The sequence below is a fragment of the Bos indicus genome, chromosome 13, assembly GCF_029378745.1.
Source record: "Bos indicus isolate NIAB-ARS_2022 breed Sahiwal x Tharparkar chromosome 13, NIAB-ARS_B.indTharparkar_mat_pri_1.0, whole genome shotgun sequence".
Lineage (NCBI taxonomy): Eukaryota > Metazoa > Chordata > Mammalia > Artiodactyla > Bovidae > Bos > Bos indicus.
In genome coordinates, this window is record NC_091772.1 from 19758058 (window position 1) to 19779459 (window position 21402).

The 21402-nt window shown below is 41.7% G+C and overlaps 1 protein-coding gene across 4 annotated transcripts in view; it reads left to right on the forward strand.

The window, feature by feature from the left end:
* Positions 1-21402, forward strand: part of NRP1 (neuropilin 1) — a 147657-nt gene that overhangs the window by 73698 nt on the left and 52557 nt on the right. For all 4 annotated transcript variants that reach the window (XM_070800772.1, XM_070800774.1, XM_070800773.1 and 1 more), the window contains one exon: positions 542-708. In XM_070800772.1, the coding sequence (XP_070656873.1) occupies positions 542-708 (167 nt within the window). The remainder of the gene's footprint in view (positions 1-541; positions 709-21402) is intronic.

Genomic DNA, 21402 nt, shown 5'->3' on the forward strand with positions numbered 1-21402 from the left:
TTATTAACTATGGCCAGGTCAGGGCAGGGGAATAACACAGGGGAGTCTGAGAGGGGAAGCCTTGGTGCCAGTGTTAAGGAATCTGAAAGACAGAGAGTTAAGTTCTACTCAGCCCACCAAATAGGAGCTGTAAATGGACAAAGAGTCTTTTTCACTTTTATTAGATCTTAGAGGAAATAGTAAAATTTTATTTAAATATAACTCAATGTGTATGCATATGACATATCTGCATACGTTAACTTTGAAAGTAAATCAGAATATCCATCATTTCCTAAAAAATCTCTAATAATATTTGTGTCACCCTAAGCCCAGTTGGAAAAATAATCAAGTATGAGATCTTTGTAGCCTTGATTTGAAGAATTCTTGCTGTGAAAATGCACTTATCAGTGCTACAATCCAATAAGCCCCTTGCTGTCATCTTTTGTAAGATTTTGTGTGAACATCAAAATGAAGTTTTTAGTTTTCCAGGTCAAAAAAGAAAATATGCATCTTAGGTTCCCCTGCATTTTCCTGACTTTGGACCATTGTTTCTTCCCTTCAGACTTCAAATGTATGGAAGCTCTGGGCATGGAATCTGGAGAGATCCACTCTGATCAGATTACAGCTTCTTCCCAGTACAGCACCAACTGGTCTGCTGAGCGCTCTCGCCTCCACTATCCTGAGAATGGGTGGACCCCAGGAGAGGATTCCTACAGAGAGTGGATCCAGGTATGTGGCTTCTACTTGGCACATCAGGGTAGAAAGTTTGGATTGTCTACAAAGGTTGTTGAAAAAAATGTGCCGTCATGAGTACCTTCTAACCAGAAGGACAAGGGGACACCAAATGTAGTTACTCTGCAGAATTCACAGGATCAGAGAAAAGCCCAGGTGATTTCCCTGAAAACCCATTTAGCTTCTCAGATACTCGCATACGACTCAACAGAATCTGAGCACAGATGTCTCACTTGGGTAACAACTCAAAGATATGAATTTTTTTTCCCAACAGCTACACATTTTCTATTGATGTGCTTCCTACTTCAACGGATTTTTATTTCCTTAATGAAATATCTTAACTGTACTTGCAGGTGTGCATGAAGTCATTGTTTGATAAGGTGTTTTGTTTGTTTGTTTGCTCAGGGTAGAAGACGAGAAGAACGAGGTTGAGGTTTACTTTCTCACGCTGGTGTCCACGTAGCATGTGCCCAGAAAGTGGTTTAACTGTGGGTGTTGGTGTCTGTGGATTTCGTACAGGCACATACATATGAAATGTACACACCTCCGTCCTTAGTAGTGATGTTGGTTCTGCTTCCCCACTTTGATACTCCCCACCTGCCTTCACCCTTCCACCCTCCACAGGCTCCCCTCCTCTGCACCCCACCCTGGACTTGTCTCCCAGCTCATCCCTGGCATCACTCCCAAAATCTAAACTTGCCCAACCTTGATGTCTGGATACTCTCACCCAAGGCCTGATATTCAGGTTCTTGACTTTTTCACCCACTGTCAAATCAAACATCATATCTGGCTGTGTGGGTTCAACTGTGGGCAAATTATTCAACATTTTTTGCTGAAGGATCCAGACTTCCTTTTCAGGAGTGTAGGCAGAGCCTGTCTTGCACTCATTTCAAGATATATAAAAATGACTAATTCCCAGGGAGAGTTCCTAAGCAAGAAAAAAATACCAGGATGATTAATCCCCTCCTTTCTACATCTATGGCTGTTTCAGTCTTTTGAGCACAAATACCAGATTTTGTTTTACTTTGGAAAGGTCAATATTAGTTTAACATACACTTAAAGTGAAATGGCCTATTTCAGGAGGCTGAACTCACACTAACCTCAAAATGATAACACTGAGAAATGTGTAGAGGGTGAGAAAAGAAGAGGCTGTTACCTTGGGATCACTGAATCCAGCTCTAGATGAAGTCAGAAATGAAATGAACTTGCCTACGTCAAAAGAGCTCTTGGAGACTTTCCCCCCCACCAGTCAGCAATTTAGTGTGATTGACCTGCCTCTAGAGGGGTGCTTACGTTTTGCAGAGCTAAGCAAGTTTCCCTGCTAATATAGTTGTCTTCTTGGTGACGTGGAGAAAACTCAATAATTTAAGAGACGGTGGTCTTGCATGAGTTTGGAAAATGCAACGGTAGCAATTCGTCTGGGCAAGGAATTCTGTGTCAGTAGAAGCGTAGAGACAGAATGGACTCTCACAAAGCATTTGTCAGTGGGATAGAGTTTACATCTCTCTTAGGAGTCAGGTGCCATTTGAGATGGCCCCAGAAGAAAAATCTCAATGGTTCAGCTCTCTATCAAAGTATGGTTCAGATATGCTAAGTAACCAAAACCCCTCAGGCAAGAAGGTTTGCCTCTTGCTGATAGTACCCCCCGCATCTCTGGTTGGCGTGGCTGTGTGTGCTAAGTCAATTCAGTTGTGTCCAGCTCTTTGTGACCCTGTGGACTGTAGCCCGCAAGGCTCCTTTGTCCTTGGGATTTCCCAGGCAAGAATACTGCAGTGGGTTGCCATTTCCTTCTCCAAGGGATCTTCCCCACCTAGGGATCAAACCTGAGTCTCCTGTGTCTGCTGCATTAACAGGTGAATTCTTTAGCACTGAGCCACCAGGGAAGTCCTCTCTGGTCGGTGTGTGTGGGGGTGTGGGGAAGGGTGGGGAGTGGGAGCAGTCTGTCCCACATCTTCTCACACCGGAGGAAAGAGTCATCCTCCAGAACCTGTCACCAGGACAGACGGAGGCAGGGAGCGTGGCCAAGCAGGCTGGCTTCTGACACTCTGTCCAAGAGTGCTTGGCCACATTCATTGCCGAAGCGCCTCTCAGGACAACACTTAACTTCTGAGGGGCAACAAGGGAGGGAGGGAGAACAGATTGAAGTATTTGGTGGCAGCACAAATGACACGTGTCGTTCTCGGGATAGTTGCCATGTACGGAGTATTTACTGTGTGCCCCGAGTTCAGCTGGGTGCTTGACACATTTTTATTTAATCCTCATAGCAACCGTGTGATGGAGGTCTAGTTATCCTCATTTTTAAAATGAGGAGCCTGAGGTTCGAAGAGCTGAGTAAATGCCCCGAGATCATGGTTAGTGATCAGGCTTGGAGGCGAGGTCTGTTGGACGCCACATGCTTCATCTTTGTCGTTGATTCCTATACATTCAGGTGTATCCTGTGAGGCGTCCGTCTCCTTTTGTACTTTTCCTCGTGCTGAGAAGGCTCACGTGGGATGGGTTTGGGGGTGTCCTGTTTCTAAACTGAGAATGTGGGGCCTTTGCTCGTCCATCCCTCTGGGAGGTGAATGTCAATGACAGTTCACCTGCAGGGAAAATGATTGTTATCTCCTGTGGGCGCGAGGAGCTCAGCAAGTTCATTGCTGTGCTAGATGAGTCTGTGTACATAGTGGGCAATCTTATCATCCACCCATCACCTAATTATGAATACTTTCATGTGTTTCCAGCTTTTCTGAAACTCCTTAGAAGAAGTGGGCTGGTTGCTTTCATTGGGTGGATGCCTAATAAATTAAGCCACAAGCACAGCATAAGGGAGACGCAGGGCAGGAGGCACCTACCCGCCCCCCAAGAGGACCCTCCGCACCCCACAGTCCCATTTGTATGCGCAGCGGAATGCGGATGGAATTTGTTTTCTTTTTCAGCTTTGTCACATTTTGCATGAAATGTACCCCACCAAACATGTTGCTGTTAGCAACAAGGACAAACACTTGCATGTGTTAAATTAATAAGGCAGCCCTGGAAGCTGACTCTCCCTCAAGACAGGAACAGTCTTTGGTTCAATTGTTTTCTTTAGGAAATTACCGAGTGACATAAAAAAACAATGCGTCGTTAACCGCCGGGGTGGATGTCCTCTGTGGTGCTTCCTGTGGGATCTGTTGTCTGGCAGAAAGCTTAAGAACCTGGCAAGGGGCTGTGTAGTGAGGAGGAGCATGAAGGGAAGTCCCGACTTGGACATTTTCACGTGGTCACATCCTGGTCTGAAGGCCGTTTCGTATCCTGAGAGGCAAAAACCTCCTCTTGTCGACTGCAGAGTTAATCACCCTGTGAGCTTTGCCCTTTTTTTCCCCCCCAGAATAGTCCTTTCTGGTCTGTATCCTAGAACTACTGATTTTACTATTCTATTCATTTGATCTTTATCTTCGTTTTGTTTCTGGTTTAGCAGTCAAGGATTCCGAGGAATCAGTGTATCAGTGGTGCTATAAAAAATTCTTAGTTTTCAAGCACATCCTTTGAGCCCAAGCCATTAACCTCACTGACACTGAGTTTTATTTTCCTATAAAATAAAGGTAACGTAAGCTTCCCAGGTGGCTCAGCAGTCAAGTATTCACCTCCAATGCAGGAGCCGCGGGAGACGTGGGTTTGAGATCCCTGGGTTGGGAAGATCCTCCCTGGAGGATGACATGGCAGCCCACTCCAGTATTCTTGCCTGGAGAATTCCATGGACAGAGGAGCCTGGCAGAAAGCTTAAGAACTTGGCAAGGGGCTGTATAGTGAGGAGCAGCATGAAGGGAAGTCCTGACTTGGACATTTTCACGTGGTCACATGTAGCCCGCCATGGAGTGGCGAGCTACAGTCCATGGGTCGCAAAGAGTCAGACACAACTGAAGTGATTTAGCGCTCTTGCACAAAGGTTGTAACACAGCCTTCCTCATTCAAGCTCTGGCAGTCTTGCCAGAGACAGTGGATCTCGGAGAAAGGCAGGCTCAGGTTTTTCTTTTCACATCTGCAAACTAAGTGCATAGAATATGTGTCTGATCAGAAGACATGTTATCCTAAATCCTAGTATAGCCATTCACACACAAAGCAGAATTTAATTCGTTAATTATTTCGATGTTTTATTAATGATGGTGTTCACCGTGCTGTAAATAGATTTGTCCTTCTAGCTTTAATTAAAGCTCCTGGGAGCTCTTTCCTCAAAACAACTGTGACTTTTCCCTGATTAAAATGCCAGGAGACAAGAGAAGGAAAAAAAAAAAGGCAAGAGACATAACGCCTGGATGGAGTATGAACTTTGTTGATCCGAAGAAATAAAAATGGCACTAGGGACTAATCGATTACTTACTACACACTAATGACTTTAGAAATAGAATTACTTCACACACCAACTCAAGCTGAAACTCTGTGTGTCTCCAAATTTGGTAGCATTGTCTTTTGTGGGGGAAAAAAAAAGATTGGTGCTGGATTATTCATGTCTTCACTTATTCCAGAGGAGCAGAAAGCAGCTGGCTTCTAACCCACATCCTGCTTGGTTGGGTCCCTCAGCCCTATTATGGATTAATCCCACAGAAGAGAGAAATCTCCGAGAAGACCCTCTGTAGCTGTAAGAATCCATCAGCAAGCCCCGTCTCTGTTCACTACATTTTCTGGTTCTTTCCGAGGGATGAGGAGAAGAAAAGTTCCAGAAGAGAGACACTCATGCTAACCTCCAGAAGCTTGTTCCCATATTTTCCTTTTGCCTTATATGCATTTTCCTTGGATACTATTCCCCATTTTCTAACTGAAGGAACTTTGAAAAGTGACACCAAGTAACCAAAGACCTTGGTGTAAGGAGATGAGCTGAACTGAGCCAAAACACAGCCTACAACCCGCCCGTCCCCTCCACACACACACATTCAGGGTTCACTCACAGCCACAGCTGTGGGGTCGAAGAAAGTGGGTGCCCTCATTCAAGCTGGTCAGATCCAAGCGACCCTGAGCTTGCTTGGAGGATTTTAAAATTCATTTTAAGACACGTTCTAACAACAAAACCTTATTATGTTTCTATAGCATTTTCCCTGTCTAAAAGCCTCTTTTCAGACAGTAAGACTAAGACATCCCGTCTTAGTCTTGAAGTGTAAGTGAAGTGGACCAGAGGTTTTTTAATCCGCACTTTCTCATGAGAAAGCTCAAGCTCAAAGAGGTTAAATATTTCCTCAAGTCCCGATTTGGGGAAAGCTACAACCTGTGGGGAGAGTCAGCCTCATACAGCCAAAGAGGACCTCCTTCCTCGGACTTGGGACTTGAGTCTCTGGGCACCTAGAGAGCTGGAGGGCAGGCGGCTGCTGGAGACTCAAAGCTCAGGTTCAGATCTGAGCCGGGCCCGGGTGTCGCTGGCCTTTGCAGAGCTCTTTGGCTGTTGGAATTACTACTTGGTTTTTTGTTTTTGTTTTTCAAATTTATCTACTTATTTTTGGCTGTGCTGGGTCTTTGTTGCTGCAAGCACGCTTTGTCTAGTTGCGGCAATCAGGGGTCACGCTCTTGTTGCAGAGCACAGGCTCTAGGTGTGAGGGCTCAGTAGTAGTGGTGCATGGACTTAGTTGCTCTGCGGCATAGGAGATCTTCCCAGACCAGGGATTGGACCCGTGTCCTCTGCATTGGGAAGCAGATTCTTTACCCCTCTACCAGCAGAGAAGTCAGGAATTGTTTTTCACTTCCTACTCTGTCCAGTACAGTGAACTGTACAGATTCTGAGCAAAGTGAAAAGCCTGGTGAGGTCTTAAGGCCTCACGCGTCACAGAAGAAATTGTCATGCCCTTCGCCAGGTTCCAGCCCCCAGCCTCAAGATCTTCCTTTTAGTCCAGAGGTTCTTCAAGGTTTACTACCATCAGGCACCTCCATATCCACCCAGGAATGTGAATTGAATGTGAATGTGAATTGTTGCTACCAGCAACCAGCCATGATGGTGGCTCCATCATAATTCAGAAGCTGAATTATTCTCCCTTAACAAGAACGGGAGCTTCCCTTGTGGCTCAGCTAGTAAAGAATCCGCAATGCAGGAGACCTGGGTTCAATCCCTGGATTGGAAAGATCCCCTGGAGAAGGGAAAGGCTACCCACTTCAGTGTTCTGGCCTGGAGAATCTCATGGACTGTATGGGGTCGCAAAGAGTCAGACACAACTGAGCAACTTTGACTTACTGAATGAGAATGGAGACAGAACATCATTTAAAGGCATGGACTTGATGTCAAGAGCTGAGAAAGGGCTAGCTGGACATCCTTGACGTGCCAAATGGAATGAAATAATTCGTGAATTCTTGGAAATGTTCGCTCTGACACACAGCACTGCAACACGTTTTTATCGGATTTTAGGTGGGAGAAGTGAGTATTGTTTATTCGATTAGAAGAATTTGTTATCTGAAACCCTTGTTGTAATCTTTGAGGCTTTCCCCAGATTGAAAGTAGAAGCTGAAGAAATTTATCTTAAGGGTCTTGAATGTCGTTTATTTTCACAAGTTTCATATCTCATTTTCTTTCCTTCACCACTTTTTTTAATGAATCTTTCATTGTCTCATATGAATGTGTTGAGTGTGGAAAGGGATCTCTTATTAAATAGTTTGTGATATTTTCATACAACTACTAGTTTCTAACAGATTTATAATCTGTGTTAAAATCTGCTTGAATTGGACTAATCCAGAACGAACATGTTATCCCAACTGTAAAGTCTCTTGACTTTATCCTGACTATATAGTCAGGTCTTACAGACCAGACTCGTCAGAGGGGCGTTTTCTCATTCAGATCATTAGTAAATTGCTGAAACTGCAATAAAATACTTTATAAATGTGCTACTAGAGAACTGATGAAAATAGCTGACTGGGTTGCCTAAATGTGGAATGACGTGTAAAATATAATGTTGGCAAATTTAGGGAAAATACAGCTGTTCAATTGAATGTTTATTCCCCAGGTATGCTCTGTGTGTGTGCAACTAATATTAAGTTGCTATTTTAATGGAAACATTGATCTGGAAGGGAGAAATCTGCTTTTTTAAAAAGTCACCCAGGTGAGCCTTCGGTTATCTTAGCCTAGTTCTGCAGTGACTTGTATTCCCTGCACAAAATAAATGCTTTACCTCCCACCTTTCATGTATCACAGACCTGCTATCTCTAACTAGGTTTCCAGCCAGGAAGCTTGTATTCCAAAAGCTATTGTCTCCAAAGGGACTTTTCCTAATGTTTTTTCTGATACCTTGGTGGTTTGTGTTACAGAAAGTCATTTGAAAGAAATGTATAATAGGAGATGTATATAGAGACAGAAGAAATTCCAAGGTGTCTGTTGTTTTTGAAGGAGGTTATGATTGGGGAAAAACAGAATGCACATGTGACATAATTATTATTTAGACATTTTTAGCTGTCTTTTGTCACAGAGAAAAATATTGAGATGACTTTAACCATTTTGGTTAAGTTGACCACTTAATTTTAAAAATCAGTCAAAGGATTTAGTATTTCATATCGATACACTTTAAAAAAAGTGTATGGCATTTAAAGAAGCCTCTTTGATTTTTATGATGAAGCATCACTGGGAAGACAGTGTTGAAAGAACCACAACAGTTTAGGTAGAATTATATTTAAAATTGGGCTTCACTGGTAGCTCAGACAGCAAAGAATCCACCTGCAATGTGAGAGACCTGGCTTCTATCCCTGGGTTGAGGACATAGCAACCCCCTCCAGTATTCTTGCCTGGAGAATCTCCATGCACTGAGGAGCCTGCAGTCCATGGGGTCTCAGTCAGATACGACTGAGCGACTAAGCACGAGCACACTTAAAATAAGTTAGTTGGTAGAGCATGAACCTTCCTTTTTGTCTGCTGTTTTGGTTTCTTATTGTTTTATACCAGTGTTGTTTATCTGGACCTAACATTCATAGCTAAATTCTAGAGGAGAGGTTTCTATATTTGTTTCCAGAATATCTTGACTTTAAGAATATGATTAAACAAAGGTGCAAACATCCTTTTGTCTAAATCCCTTAATTTGCATGCTTTCAGAGGGATTAAGTGATTTGCAAGACCACAGAGCAAGTTTGTGACAGAACCTGGGCTGGAATCTCAGTATTCTGGCCCCCGCTTCTTTGCTCCCAACTCTATTGTAACAGTATGAGAAAATAAATTTGGATCCTGTATGCCAATGTATCCCTACTCAGCTACTGGTTAGTGACTGATGTCTAGTAAATCCAACAGTCACTGCAGAAGCTTTAATTTAAACAAATGATTGGACTTTGTCTAGAGCAGAGTTTCTGTGTCTGGACAACCTTGACCTTACGGACTGGATAATTCTTTGTTGTGGAGCCTGTCCTGTGTGTTGTAGGGTATTTAGCAACATCCTCCACCGACTAGAAGCCAGTAAGACACACATATATGCACACACACCCTCAGTCATGACAACCAAAAACACCTCCAGGTGTTGCCAAACGTCCTATTTGGGTGCAAATGTATCCCCAGTTGAAAACCACTGGTGTAGAAGATACCACACAAATCCTAACCAAGTCATTTTTTTAAAAATAATCAAACCGATCAGCATTTTGAAATAAAAAGTTGCTGGTTGCTTGGCTGGTTTTGTCACTTTTCAGACTCTTACCATAGATAGGGTTTGAACAGAACCATAGTTCTTTTGTTTTCCAAAAATACAAATGCATCTGTTTACTTTATGCAGGAAAATAGCATCATAAACCTGCTTGCTTGTTTATCTTAAAGCTTCACTATTTTTAGCTTTTAAAAGTGGACTGTTTTTAGCTAAATAAATACAGATGTTATTTCAGACATGACTGAGTCTCAAAATGCACTGATAAGGATGAGACTAAGGAAAGGAAACACAAGGATAAACTCAGCAGTCAGCATTGACAAGATTTAGGGAAAATAAGAGTGGAACGAGCTCTTCACACTAGGACGCTGTGTGTTCCTGACTTTGACTTACCTGTTTGAGTTTTTCTTTTTGCAGTATATAAATTAACAGTTGTTTTTTTTTTTTAACTTCAAAAGTAATCAAGAGTAAGGAACTGTGTTTGAAAACCTGTCCATTGCTTGTTAACTTATCTTTTCTTGGGAAAGTTTCCAATTCTGAAACATAAACAACAACAAGTAAGGACCCATCAATTACCGGCCAGTTTCTGTGGACCAATAGGAAGCCAAGGTTGATGGTCTTACATCTGTTTCAGGTGAAAGACTGTTCCTGTCTGTGGTATTTAAAATTTAAAGAACTTCTGTTGTTATACAATTGGGAATCCTCAGGGAGTAAAATGTTAATGAAATCCATAACGTGCACAGATTTTATGATACCAGTTTTTAAGAAATTCCTTTGGTGGGGTTTGTTGATTTCTGCCCTGGCTTTAATAATTGTACCTTTTACAGAGTGTGTTAATGTTTACATATTGGAGAAATGGCTACTTTTATGCAGCATGTAAAGCAGGACACAGATTTCTAAGCTTTAAATAACTTTCATATCAGAACTTGAAAGACCCAGAGTACAAAATGTGTGTTCTTCAGAATCGGCAGAATCCACAGTTTGAAACTTTTCAAACACATCCATGGCAACCTTCTTCAAAAAGGTGAAAAAGGTCCACGCTGGAAATTCCAAAGCCAGGATGTGCATGTGTATTCTGTATATTTCTCATTTAACGCACCATTGGAAAGCTCCACATCAAAATGGCAATTTTTATCCACATCAAAATAGCAATTTTGGATGCTGACCTGAACCAAAGACACACAAAATCACACACACACTTCTTTCCTTACTCCGCAGCAAGCCCCCAGCCTTCAGATTTCATTCAGTTGTACGCTCAAAGAAAGGAGAGTAGATTAAATTAAAAATGCCCTATAAATCCCAATAGTAATAAAATGCATTATGCTTTTATATTTCCAACTATCGAACAAAGTAAGCATTTGAGACTAATTGCACATGTTATGACAGAATAATCACATATGTACTTGTACAAGTGACTTATACATTTTTTTTCAGCTCTTTTTGCCTCCAGGGGTTAAAAACATATTTATGGCCTGCCTCTAATTGCCTTCCTTCAGAAGAATGAAGTCTTAATTTTACCAAAGTTTTATTTTTCTTACAATCCCAGTGCTTTAAAATTGTAACTACATTTTTTTGGATTCAGCAGAAAAATAAATAAGCTCCTTTATTCTTTTAGCAAGCCTGAGAGGGCAACAGATAGAATTCTTCAAGAGATGGCTGATTGGATGCGACAGCTTCTGAAATCCTTTCAAGCATTTAAGATTCTGTGATTCTATTAAAAATAAATTTACTCCATCAGCTGGTGCCCTGGGCTTGCTTAAATGAGAATATAAATATATGAAGCATAGCTGGAATTCGTTTTAAATACTACTGCTAATCATATCAGGCAACACATAGCCAAAAAAAAAAAATTTTTTTTTTCTTAATTAAAAAGTTGTTTTTTTTTTTCCCTTAGATCAAGTCATTGTTTAGGTTGGCTTCACCCTGAAGCTTATCTGAGGATTTCACATAGAAACCTCACTAGTTGGGGAGGGAGGAGGGTTCAGGATGGGGAACACATGTATGCCTGTGGCAGATTCATTTCGATATATGGCAGAACCAATACAATATTGTAAAATTTAAAACTAAAATAAAATTTAAAAAGTCAAAAAAAAGAAACCTCACTAGTGGGGCTGTTTCACTTGATCCTTTTGAGCAAGTTCCGGGGGAGGTGCGGCCTACTAGGGGAGATAAATGAAGCCTGGACAATTCATCTTTCCTGTCTCCCCAGTCTGACAGAAGTATCTGTAAGGCACAAGCTCAGCCACCATTCCAGCCTATTCACACCTTAAAGTCTGGCCAACATTTGGTCTTTCTTCTTTCCTTAAGAAGACAAATCCAAGTGCAATGTTATAGACCACCATACTAATGCAGAAATGTGGGAGGAAAAAAAGCAGGGTGGGAGATCCAGCTGTCTGGAGAATCATCACAGAGGTCTCAATGCTTCTAAGACTCGATGTGTTTACTTAGGGCTAAAACTGATGGAGCATAGACCTGGTTTCCAAAGAAAAATACCGAGACCCTGGTAAAGACACAGGCTGATGCCTACAGGTGCAAGAAATGAGACAGAGACTTAAGTTTGAAGATCTGGAAATTAAATATAAAACTTCCAGTGGGAAATACATGTGATAATAAACAGAGGTTAGCAAATCATATGAACTGTGAAATACTGAACAGACTGTTTTTGATATTTCAGGAGGTACACAGAGTTCATGGGGAAAAGAGAGAAGAACTTCTAAGTTCCCAGTCTTACAAAATGAAGATAAAGTATGCAGAATTTTCCTGGCCTAGTTTTGTCTTTTTTTTAATTTATTTCTACTGGGGTATAATTGCTTTACAACGTTATGTTAGTTTCCAGTGTACAGCAAAATGAATCAGCCATACATCTACATGTATCTCCTCCCTTTTGGATTTCCTTTCCATTCAGATTACCACAGAGAATTAAGAAGAGTTCTCTGGTGGCTCAGTCAGTAAAGAATCTGCCTGCAATGTGGGAGACCTGGGTTCAATCCCTGGGTTGGGAAGATCCCCGGGAGGAAGACATGGCAACCCACTCCAGTGTGCTTGCCTAGAGAATCCCCATGGACAGAGGAGCCTGGCGAGCTACAGTCCATGCGGTTGCAGAGAGTCGGACGCAATTGAGCGCTCAGACATGTCCAACTCTTTGCAACCCCATGGACTGCAGCACACCAGGCTTCCCTGTCCTTCACCATCTCCCGGAGCTTGCTCAAACTCATGTCCATGGAGTTGGTGATGCCATCCAACCATCTCATCCTCTGTTGTCCCCTTCTCTTCCCGCCTTCAGTCTTTCCCAGCATCAGAGTCTTTTCCAATGAGTCGATTCTTCCCATAAGGTGGCCAAAGAATTGGAGTTTCAGCTTCAGCATCAGTCCTTCTAATGAATATTCAGGACTGATTTTCTTTAGGGTTGACTGGTTTGATCTCCTTGCAGTCCAAGGGAGTCTCAGGAGTCTTCTCCAACACCACAGTTCAAAAGCATCAATTCTTTGGCACTCAGCCTTCTTTATGGTCCAACTCTCACATCCATACATGACTATTGAAAAAACCATAGCTTTGTCTATGGTTGGTAAAGTAACGTCTCTGCATTTTAATATGCTGTCTAGGTTTGTCATAGCTTTTCTTCCAAGGAGCAAGCGTCTTTTAATTTCATGGCTGTAGTCACCATCTGCAGTGATTTTGGAGCCCCAAAACATAAAGTCTCTCACTGTTTCCATTGTTTCCCCATCTATTTGCCATGAAGTGATGGGAACAGAAGCCATGATCTTTGTTTTCTTGTTTAGTTTTAAGCCAATTTTTTCACTCTATTTCACTTTCGTCAAGAGCCTCTTTAGTTCTTCTTCGCTTTCTGCCATAAGGGTGGTGGTGTCATCTGCGTATCTGAGGTTATTGATACTTCTCCCAGAAATCTTGATTCCAGCTTGTGCTTCATTCAGCCTGGCATTTTGCATGATGTGTACTCTGCATTTAAGTTAAATATGCAGGGTGCCAATATACAGCCTTGACATATTCCTTTTCTGATTTGGAACCAGTCTGTTGTTCCATGTCCAGTTCTAACTGTTGCTTCCTGACCTGAATACAGATTTCTCAAGAGGCAGATCAGGTGGTCTGGTATTCCCATCTCTTTAAGAATTTTCCACAGTTTGTTGTGATCCACACAAAGGCTTTGGCATAGCCAATAAAGCAAAAGTAGATGTTTTTCTGGAACTCTTTTGCTTTTTCGATGATCCGGCGGATGTTGGCAATTTGATCTCTGGTTCCTCTGCCTTTTCTAAATCCCGCTTGAACATCTCGAAGTTCACGGCTCACATACTGTTGAAGCCTGGCTTGGAGAATGTTGAGCATTGCTTTGCTAGCATGTGAGATGAGTGCAATTGTGCAGTAGTTTGAACATTCTTTGGCATTGCCTTTCTTTGGGATTGGAATGAAAACTGACCTTTTCCAGTTCTGGGCCACTGCTGAGTTTTCCAGATTTGCTGGCATATTGAGTGCAGCCCTTTCACACATCTGTGCTATTCAGTGTGTTCTCATTAGCTGTCTGTTTTATACATATATGGGCTTCCCTGGTGGCTCAGAGGGTAAAGCGTCTGCCTGCAATGCAGGAGACCCTGGTTCGATCCCTGGGTTGGGAAGGTCCCCTAGAGAAGGAAATGGCATCCCACTCCAGTATTCTTGCCTGGAGAATTCCATGGACAGAAGAGCCTGGTGGGCTACAGTCCACGGGGTTGCAAAGAATCGGACAGGACTGAGTGACTTCACTTTCACTTTTATACATATATATACAATGGAGTATTACTCAGTCATAAAAAGGAATGAAATTGGGTCATTTGTAGAGACATAGATGGCCCTAGAGAGTTTCCTGGCCTAGTTTTTTAAACATTAATCTGAAAATCCAGACTAGTTACTGGTATTGTCAATCACTAACATTTACAGCACACACATCATCCTATTTCTGTAGTTTTAACTTACATTTCCAAATACTGCATTAATTTAAAAGGATGCTGTTATTCATTTACAAAGCTCTGATACCGAGATAGTAAGAATTCATTTATTTAATAATCATTTACCATGTAAAGAAAACTCAGTCAATACATTTGTTTGCTTAACATATTTCCTCAAAATATGGTAAATCAGTGAATCTCATTTATTAAGACAAATGTAGAAGGCATCTTATATGATCACCATCTGGGCTATCCTATGTCTTCTAGAGGATAGGACAAAAAGGAAAAGGAAGCAGGAATAATTAATTTGGGGTCCAATCTGTAAATGCTAGAACTGAATTCTAATTATCAACCTCTATAATATAATGTTAGTTCCCTTAGTCTAAGAACTTTGCTGTTTTCCAGAAGAGTTTATGGGAACATCTGTTTATCTACTTATCTTTTTTTAAAGTGCCTTAACTTAGAATATTCATCTCATATAAAATTCATCTTAATGAAAATCTTTTTATCAAAAGTAATTCCAACAAATTAAGAACCAATTCATCCCATTTCTTTTTAAATATCAAGTTTTTTTATTAAAACCATGCAGAGTAATGTGTTTTCAGACGTGGCTTTGTATCTTAAAGTATAGTGACAACATGATAGGGTTCTTGCTGTTCTGGAAACCTCAAAGTGGTTTGAAAAAAAGTGGTTTTTGTTTTTGTTTTTTTTCTTTTGCATTTCCAAATGTGGGCCTTAGCTCTATTTTTTCCTGTCAAAAAGCACACTCCCCAACATCACACACACCACACACACCACAGTGTGGTCATGTTCACCAAGAAAACATTTTGCCTTTTGTCACCTCCAAGGATGTGGTGAAATAGACGTGTCTGTGCATGCATTAAGAATGGTTCCGGAGGATACAGTGGATGTTATTGTTCAGTTGCTAAGCTGTGTCCAACTCTTTTGACCCCATGGACTATAGCATGCCAAGCTCTTCTGTCCTCTACTATCTCAGAGTTTACTGAAATCATGTCCATTGAATTGATGATGCTATCTAACCATCTTGTCTTCTGCCGTTCCCTTCTCCTTCTCACTTCAAACTTTCCCAGCATCAAGGTCTTTTCCAGTCAGTTAGTTCTTCGCATCGGGTGGCCAAAGTATTGGAACTTCTCAGGTGGCCAAAGTATTGGAGCTTCAGCTTCAGCAACAGTCCTTCCAATGAATATTCAGGGCTGATTTTCTTAGGATTGACTGGTTTGATCTCCTTGCAGTCCAAGGGACTCTCAAGAGTCTTTCCTAGCACCACATCAATTCTTTGTCACTCAGCCTTCTTTATGGTCCAACTCTCATATCAGTACATGACTACTGGAAAAACAATGGATAAAATGGATACATGAATATATATGACTGAGTCCCTTCGATGCTCACCTGAAATTATGGCATTGTTAATCGGCTGTATCCCAACAGCTTCCCTGGTGGCTCAGAGGGTAAAGAATCTGCCTGCAATGCAGGAGACCCAGGTTCAATCCCTGGAGAAGGAAATGGCAACCCACTCTGGTATTCTTGCCTGGAAAATCCCATGCACAGAGAAGCCTAGTAGGCTATGGTCCATGGAGTTGCAGAGTCAGACACAACTGAGCGACTTCACTTTCTTTGTATCCCAATACAAATTTAAAATTTTTTTAAATAATTTAATTTACAAAAAGAACCATTTCTGAAACAAACAACCAAAAAAGAATGGTTCTGGTGGATAAATACAAGTCACAGTTCCCATCATGTTAAGGACTCTGGGCGGGACTAGAGGGGGAAGAGCACGAAGTGATGTGTTTAGTGGAACATCTGTGTTTCTTCTCCTGTGGTTTGAAAGTAGACAGGCAGATACACTTTTCCCATCTCATGACCCAGGCTTGAAATGCATGAAATTACTACAGATAGATTTTTTTTTCAGAACATTAAAAGAATTTGCAGTTCTGTTCCTTGACTGTATTTGGATGGCAAAGCAGCAAGTCTTCAGAGCACAAAAGCTTTCCCCTCTTTTGCCTTGGTTACCCACCTCCATCCACATTTTTCCAACTTTTCAGCTCTTCTCCTGCCATGGGGCTGGTCTCTGCTCCGTCCATTACTATAGAACATCCCCTGTGAATGGTAGTTACAGATGATTCTCTTAGACAGTAATTCTTTGAAAATGTATTATTCCAAGGCTTTCCCACCTCCTTTATAAGTCATCTTCGAAAAAAAAAAAAAAAAGTCAGTCTACACTTCCTGGCTGAATAGTAAGCTTCCAAATAGGGAAAAAGCTGTGGACCAAATATTAAATCGTGAAGTTCATTTCATCTATTCTCAGGAATGACTGACACCCCTTCAGAGACCTACAGTTTATATACAGCTTCTGACAACCAGCTGCACCTCAGCAGCCTGTTCTTCGTCTCTTCTCTTGTCTCCGGGGCAGTGTTCATTATAAAGGGTTTTGGCGGGTGACCGACTTTAATCTCGGTAATCCCGTCAACTCCTTGCAGGATTTTTAACACCAAACAGAGAAGTTTTCTTGGACACCTGCATGTCCAGATTCCCCATCAGCACATAAAACTCTCATTAGCCTGAGAGGCCCACCTAGATGCCTGAGAAATACACGGAAAGTCAGTGTAAAAGGATGCTGTCAAAGTTTATAGACCAAGAGGCTGAGTTAGACCATTGCCCCCATCTGCAAGTCTTTAGTTTCCAAAAATTCACCCTTGTGTTTGTTTTTGAAACCAAGCCTTTTAGAAGGAGGGAGAAAAATTAAAGGTATGACTTACTGAGAAACTGATGATAAACAAGTCACTTTGTTTGTGCTGAAATAGATGCTATCTAAGGACAGATGTGTGTTGATCTTAAGTGATTTGAAATCTCCCCAATACTGAAGATATTAAAATTTTGTGGGTAGCACACAACCAGTTTTGAAACAGAAATAGATCTTACCTGTACCTATTTAAGGTTTAATAATCTCTTTAAGAGATAGACTGATAGCCTGCAAAGATGTACGTGTGCATAACTGAGGTTACTGCATCGTGGAAAGGTGTTATGTGGCCTGGCCTTGATTCAGAGCCAGCATCAATGCTTCTTCCATGGGGCTGCTTCTCAGAGACCACGAGACAAACACAAAGATCACATAAGGCCTGAAACCTGCATTCATTTCCCAGCCACACAAAACTCACAGTGACAATATCCTGTGAAGATCACATGTTAAGCAGGTGAAGACTTGAAGACCTACAGTTAGACAATGAAATGTTGACGTGGTTACTTTTTCTAAAATACAGAAAGGGCCTCAGAAAAGTCTAAGATACCATATACATCCAATCCGTAAATATCTTGTGGATGTCATGATTGCCAATAACTTGGCTCTGAAATGAAAAGGTTGAGAAGAGGTTGGAGAGAATGATAGATACGGTGAAAAACAGATTTAAGCCCTGTTGCCCTTTAGGGTAAATTCTGGGAGGAGGGACACTTAATAAGTTACTGAGAGTTCTTTTGAGAAACAAATAAAAAGGAACCCTTCATGTGACATGGACCTAGCCAATGAAATTCGTCACTTAGCAGACCCTCCCTTTAAGTGGTGAACTTTTCAAAGGACTGGAAATTCTATGAGTAGTTTTAATATTTGCGGTTTAAACATCAAGATAAGGATAGTCATATTCCTCAACTTAAGAGGACAAATTGGTTGCTCAAATGCTAACATTGACTTGAAGAAAGGCATTTCAGGTCTTGCCAGCAATGTTGAACTGACACAGCATTGCGTTTAAATTCAGCAAATGTGTATTGAGCATTTGCTAAGGATGGGATTCTGCTGTTCAAGACAGATGAATTTAAAGTTAAAGAGGGTTTTTTCCCTCTTTCAAAAAAGTTACAATATAGTTGTGTGATTGTGTGTGTGTGTGTGTGTATGCGCATGTGCTCAGTTGGGTCCAACTCTGCAACCCCACGGACTATAGCCTCCATGGACTGTAGCCCACTAGGCTTCTCTGTCCATGGGGATTCTCCAGGCAATAAAAATGGAGTGGGTTGCCATGCCCTCCTCCAGGGGGTCTTCCCAACTCAGGGACTGAACTCGTGTCTCTTGCGTCTCCTGCATTGGCAGGCAGATTCTTTACCACTGCACCATCTGGGAAGCCCACCTAGCTGCTTCAGGCAAAACCATACACACACACACACACACACACACATGCACACACACACACACACACACTCCAATTACTCAAATGACTAGGGGAAAAAAATATTAGGGTCACTTTCTTATGGTTAATGTGTGTAGCAATGCATCACTATGACTGTTATAATAACCAGGAAAAATAACCAAATGGGCTATGCATTAGTATTTTTGTTGGAGGGAGGAGGAGACCACAGCTTGGAATGACTAATTAGCTTGCTTAACATCCTCCAGGTCACTCCTTACAGTCAGAGCCACAGAGGTTCTCCTGGGGCCTGTGCTTTTTTGCCAACATGTGTTGCCTGCATCACCCAGATATTTTCCCTAGCATTCACTGAGGATATTTAATGCGACCAATTCTCTCTGTAGAGAGAGTTCTTGTCTACTCAACTTTTTCCCTCCCTGATGAGAGGGCAGGAATTTGGTAACCTTCAGACTCTTGCATCCAAGTACCTAGCACTTATTTGTGTGATAAAAGGAGAAACTCCAGTCACCAACTTCCCTCCACAGCTTAAGGGACGTGAGACACAGAAATAGCCACCACTGTAAGCTCAGGATCTCAACTCGTGGCCCTTTTGGTTTGAGGAACAACAGTGTCATTTTGACAACAGTGTGGATCCCTGCAGAAAACATCATGCAGTTTTGATGCCATTTCACTGAGGTGTTTTCTTTCAAATGTAGATACAAACAGAGGGTAGGGCTGGACAGCATGCCCAGAGGTTTAGGAGAGAAGGGTCTGACTCATGTGGGCTGAGGGTTAGGTCTTATTCCCAGGAATGCCTGGATTCCCAGAGGTAGTAAAAGCAAACATTTTAGCAGAATTATCTCAGCAGTGCAGTGCATGGGCATGAGCTGAAAGTTTAATTACAAACAAGATTGCATGGTCTCTCTGGTATCCACCCAGCACTTGCTGATGGGGATGCCTGGATTCCATGAAGGCCTCTGCAAGGAGGGTGTGTATTGGAGGTTGGGGATGGGGAGGACACTTTGCTTTGCTCTCTAAAGGACTTTTGCCAAGAGATACTAGACAGGAGGAAAATGTTCATCATATCAGATATTTTGAAATATAGTTGTTGGGTAGGATTTTTTTTCCTGTGCCCTCTGCTTTTAGCTCATCAACCCTAGCCCCTTCCAGCCAAAATCTTATCCTATCCTGTGAAGTCCAGTTTGAATGACTCAGATGACCTCTATTCCATAAAGCCTGAACTTTCCCCTTGTGCCCATAGTCATCTTCTGAACCTCACAATGACTCATCTGTGGTCACGGTGGCAGTTTTTATTTTCAGTCTTGTCATTTTTTTCTGTGCAGGCCTGCTTGCTTCACGAGCCTGGCATACCATAAATATCTGTTGGATTTAATGGATTAAATGTTTTTATCTGGACCCTTGGTATCCTTCGGTTTACTTTAAATTCACACTTTCAGTTTAAGCACCTACGATGTGTGAAGCTCCATTATTGGGCTTTAAGACACATCTGTGTGGACGTGTACCCTGGCTCCATATATCCATTTATAGTTTGCCCAAAATGTTTTTAATAATAAAAAAAAAACAATAGTAAATGCTTTGTGTACATAATACCATCCTACTGAAGTTATGTGCAGAGGTCATAGATTCTGCTATTACGTTTTAAAGTTGTCGTCCGGACCCCCCTTTGTCCATTCCTCTGTTACTGCACCCTCTTTGTTTTGGTCGAGACAGATGTCAGAGGCCAGAGATCTGTTCACAGTCTGCTTGGTCTCACGAGACGTTGATGGACGCAGTCAACTGGATCCATTCCACTTAACCCATCAGTTTGCTCTTGCCTACCGACCCCAAGTGATTCCTACCCATTAAGCCTTCTACTAGGAGAATGCTTTCCTAGTTTTCATGAGTATTACAATTAACAATTGATGGATAAAGCCAAAAGTTATATCAGGAGAGCCTAAGCCAGCCTGTTCCTCTGTGTAGGAAATGCTTGCCAAATCTTTGCTGAGTGAACCTTCTAGCAAGAGCCCATGATATGAGTCCTATGAAACATTTGACTAGATTTGCATCATGTTTATACATATTTGAGGATGATTGCAACTTTTTTGAATTGCAGCATACTTAGTTTTCTTTCTTAAGACATTTCTGTTAAGCAGCTTTTGCTATACAGTTTGTAGGTTAAACTCTTAACCAAGTTTCTAGGGATTACATTTGTTTTGTTCTGAGTGCTTATCCTCTTTCCAGATCAAAGGATTAGGCTCAGGGTTTCCATTTAATGTAACTTACAAATAAGCACTCAAAAAATGTTAATTAAAAATATTAAGCCCTTGAATCTTTTACCGTCCAGCAGCAACTCCCAAGTATCTAAGTTGGAAGAGGGTACAATCTAAGAGTTGTCTTGACCAAGCTACTAAAAGTTTTCAAGGTCCCCATCTGAAAGTGAACTTGGTGCTGCAGTAAGGAATCTTCTTCACTTTAAGGAGAAACAGAGTTCTTGGGTTGGTGTTTGTCTAAAAAATATAAAACAATCTTTCCCAAAGTCTAGGCATTCAATCAGCCTTTCTCCTTAACTCTGCATAGCAGTTTCCAATTGTCTTTGATGCTGATCACTTGTATCCTTAAGGTCTATATGAACAATGAGTTCATACCATCTCATTCTCACCGCCTTTGTTATCAACATATATACTGCCTCCTGACAACCAGATTTTGCAGACTTAGTGAGTAACTGAGGAATTCTAATGGAAGACTTGTCTGATTTTTCTGAACACAATTATGTCTGTTCTAGAGAGTATAGAAGGGGGAAAAGAACCCTCAGATTCTGCAAGGAGTGTGTGAAAACACACACCTCCCATATTTGTCTTAAATATGTGTCATCCGTGAAGCTGAGCATGTTCAGGCATGGGTGTCACAGTCCTGTGGCCTGCTCTCCTCAACATCTTTGAAATGCTGACACTCTGAGGAGATGTGGACCTGCCTGGCTGTCCCCTCCCAGAGCAGCATCCTCCTGGTTTCCATGTGGGAGTGATTTGAGTAGCTGGGTTCTGGAAATGTCTCTAGTGGGGACCCTGGAGTATTAACCTGTCA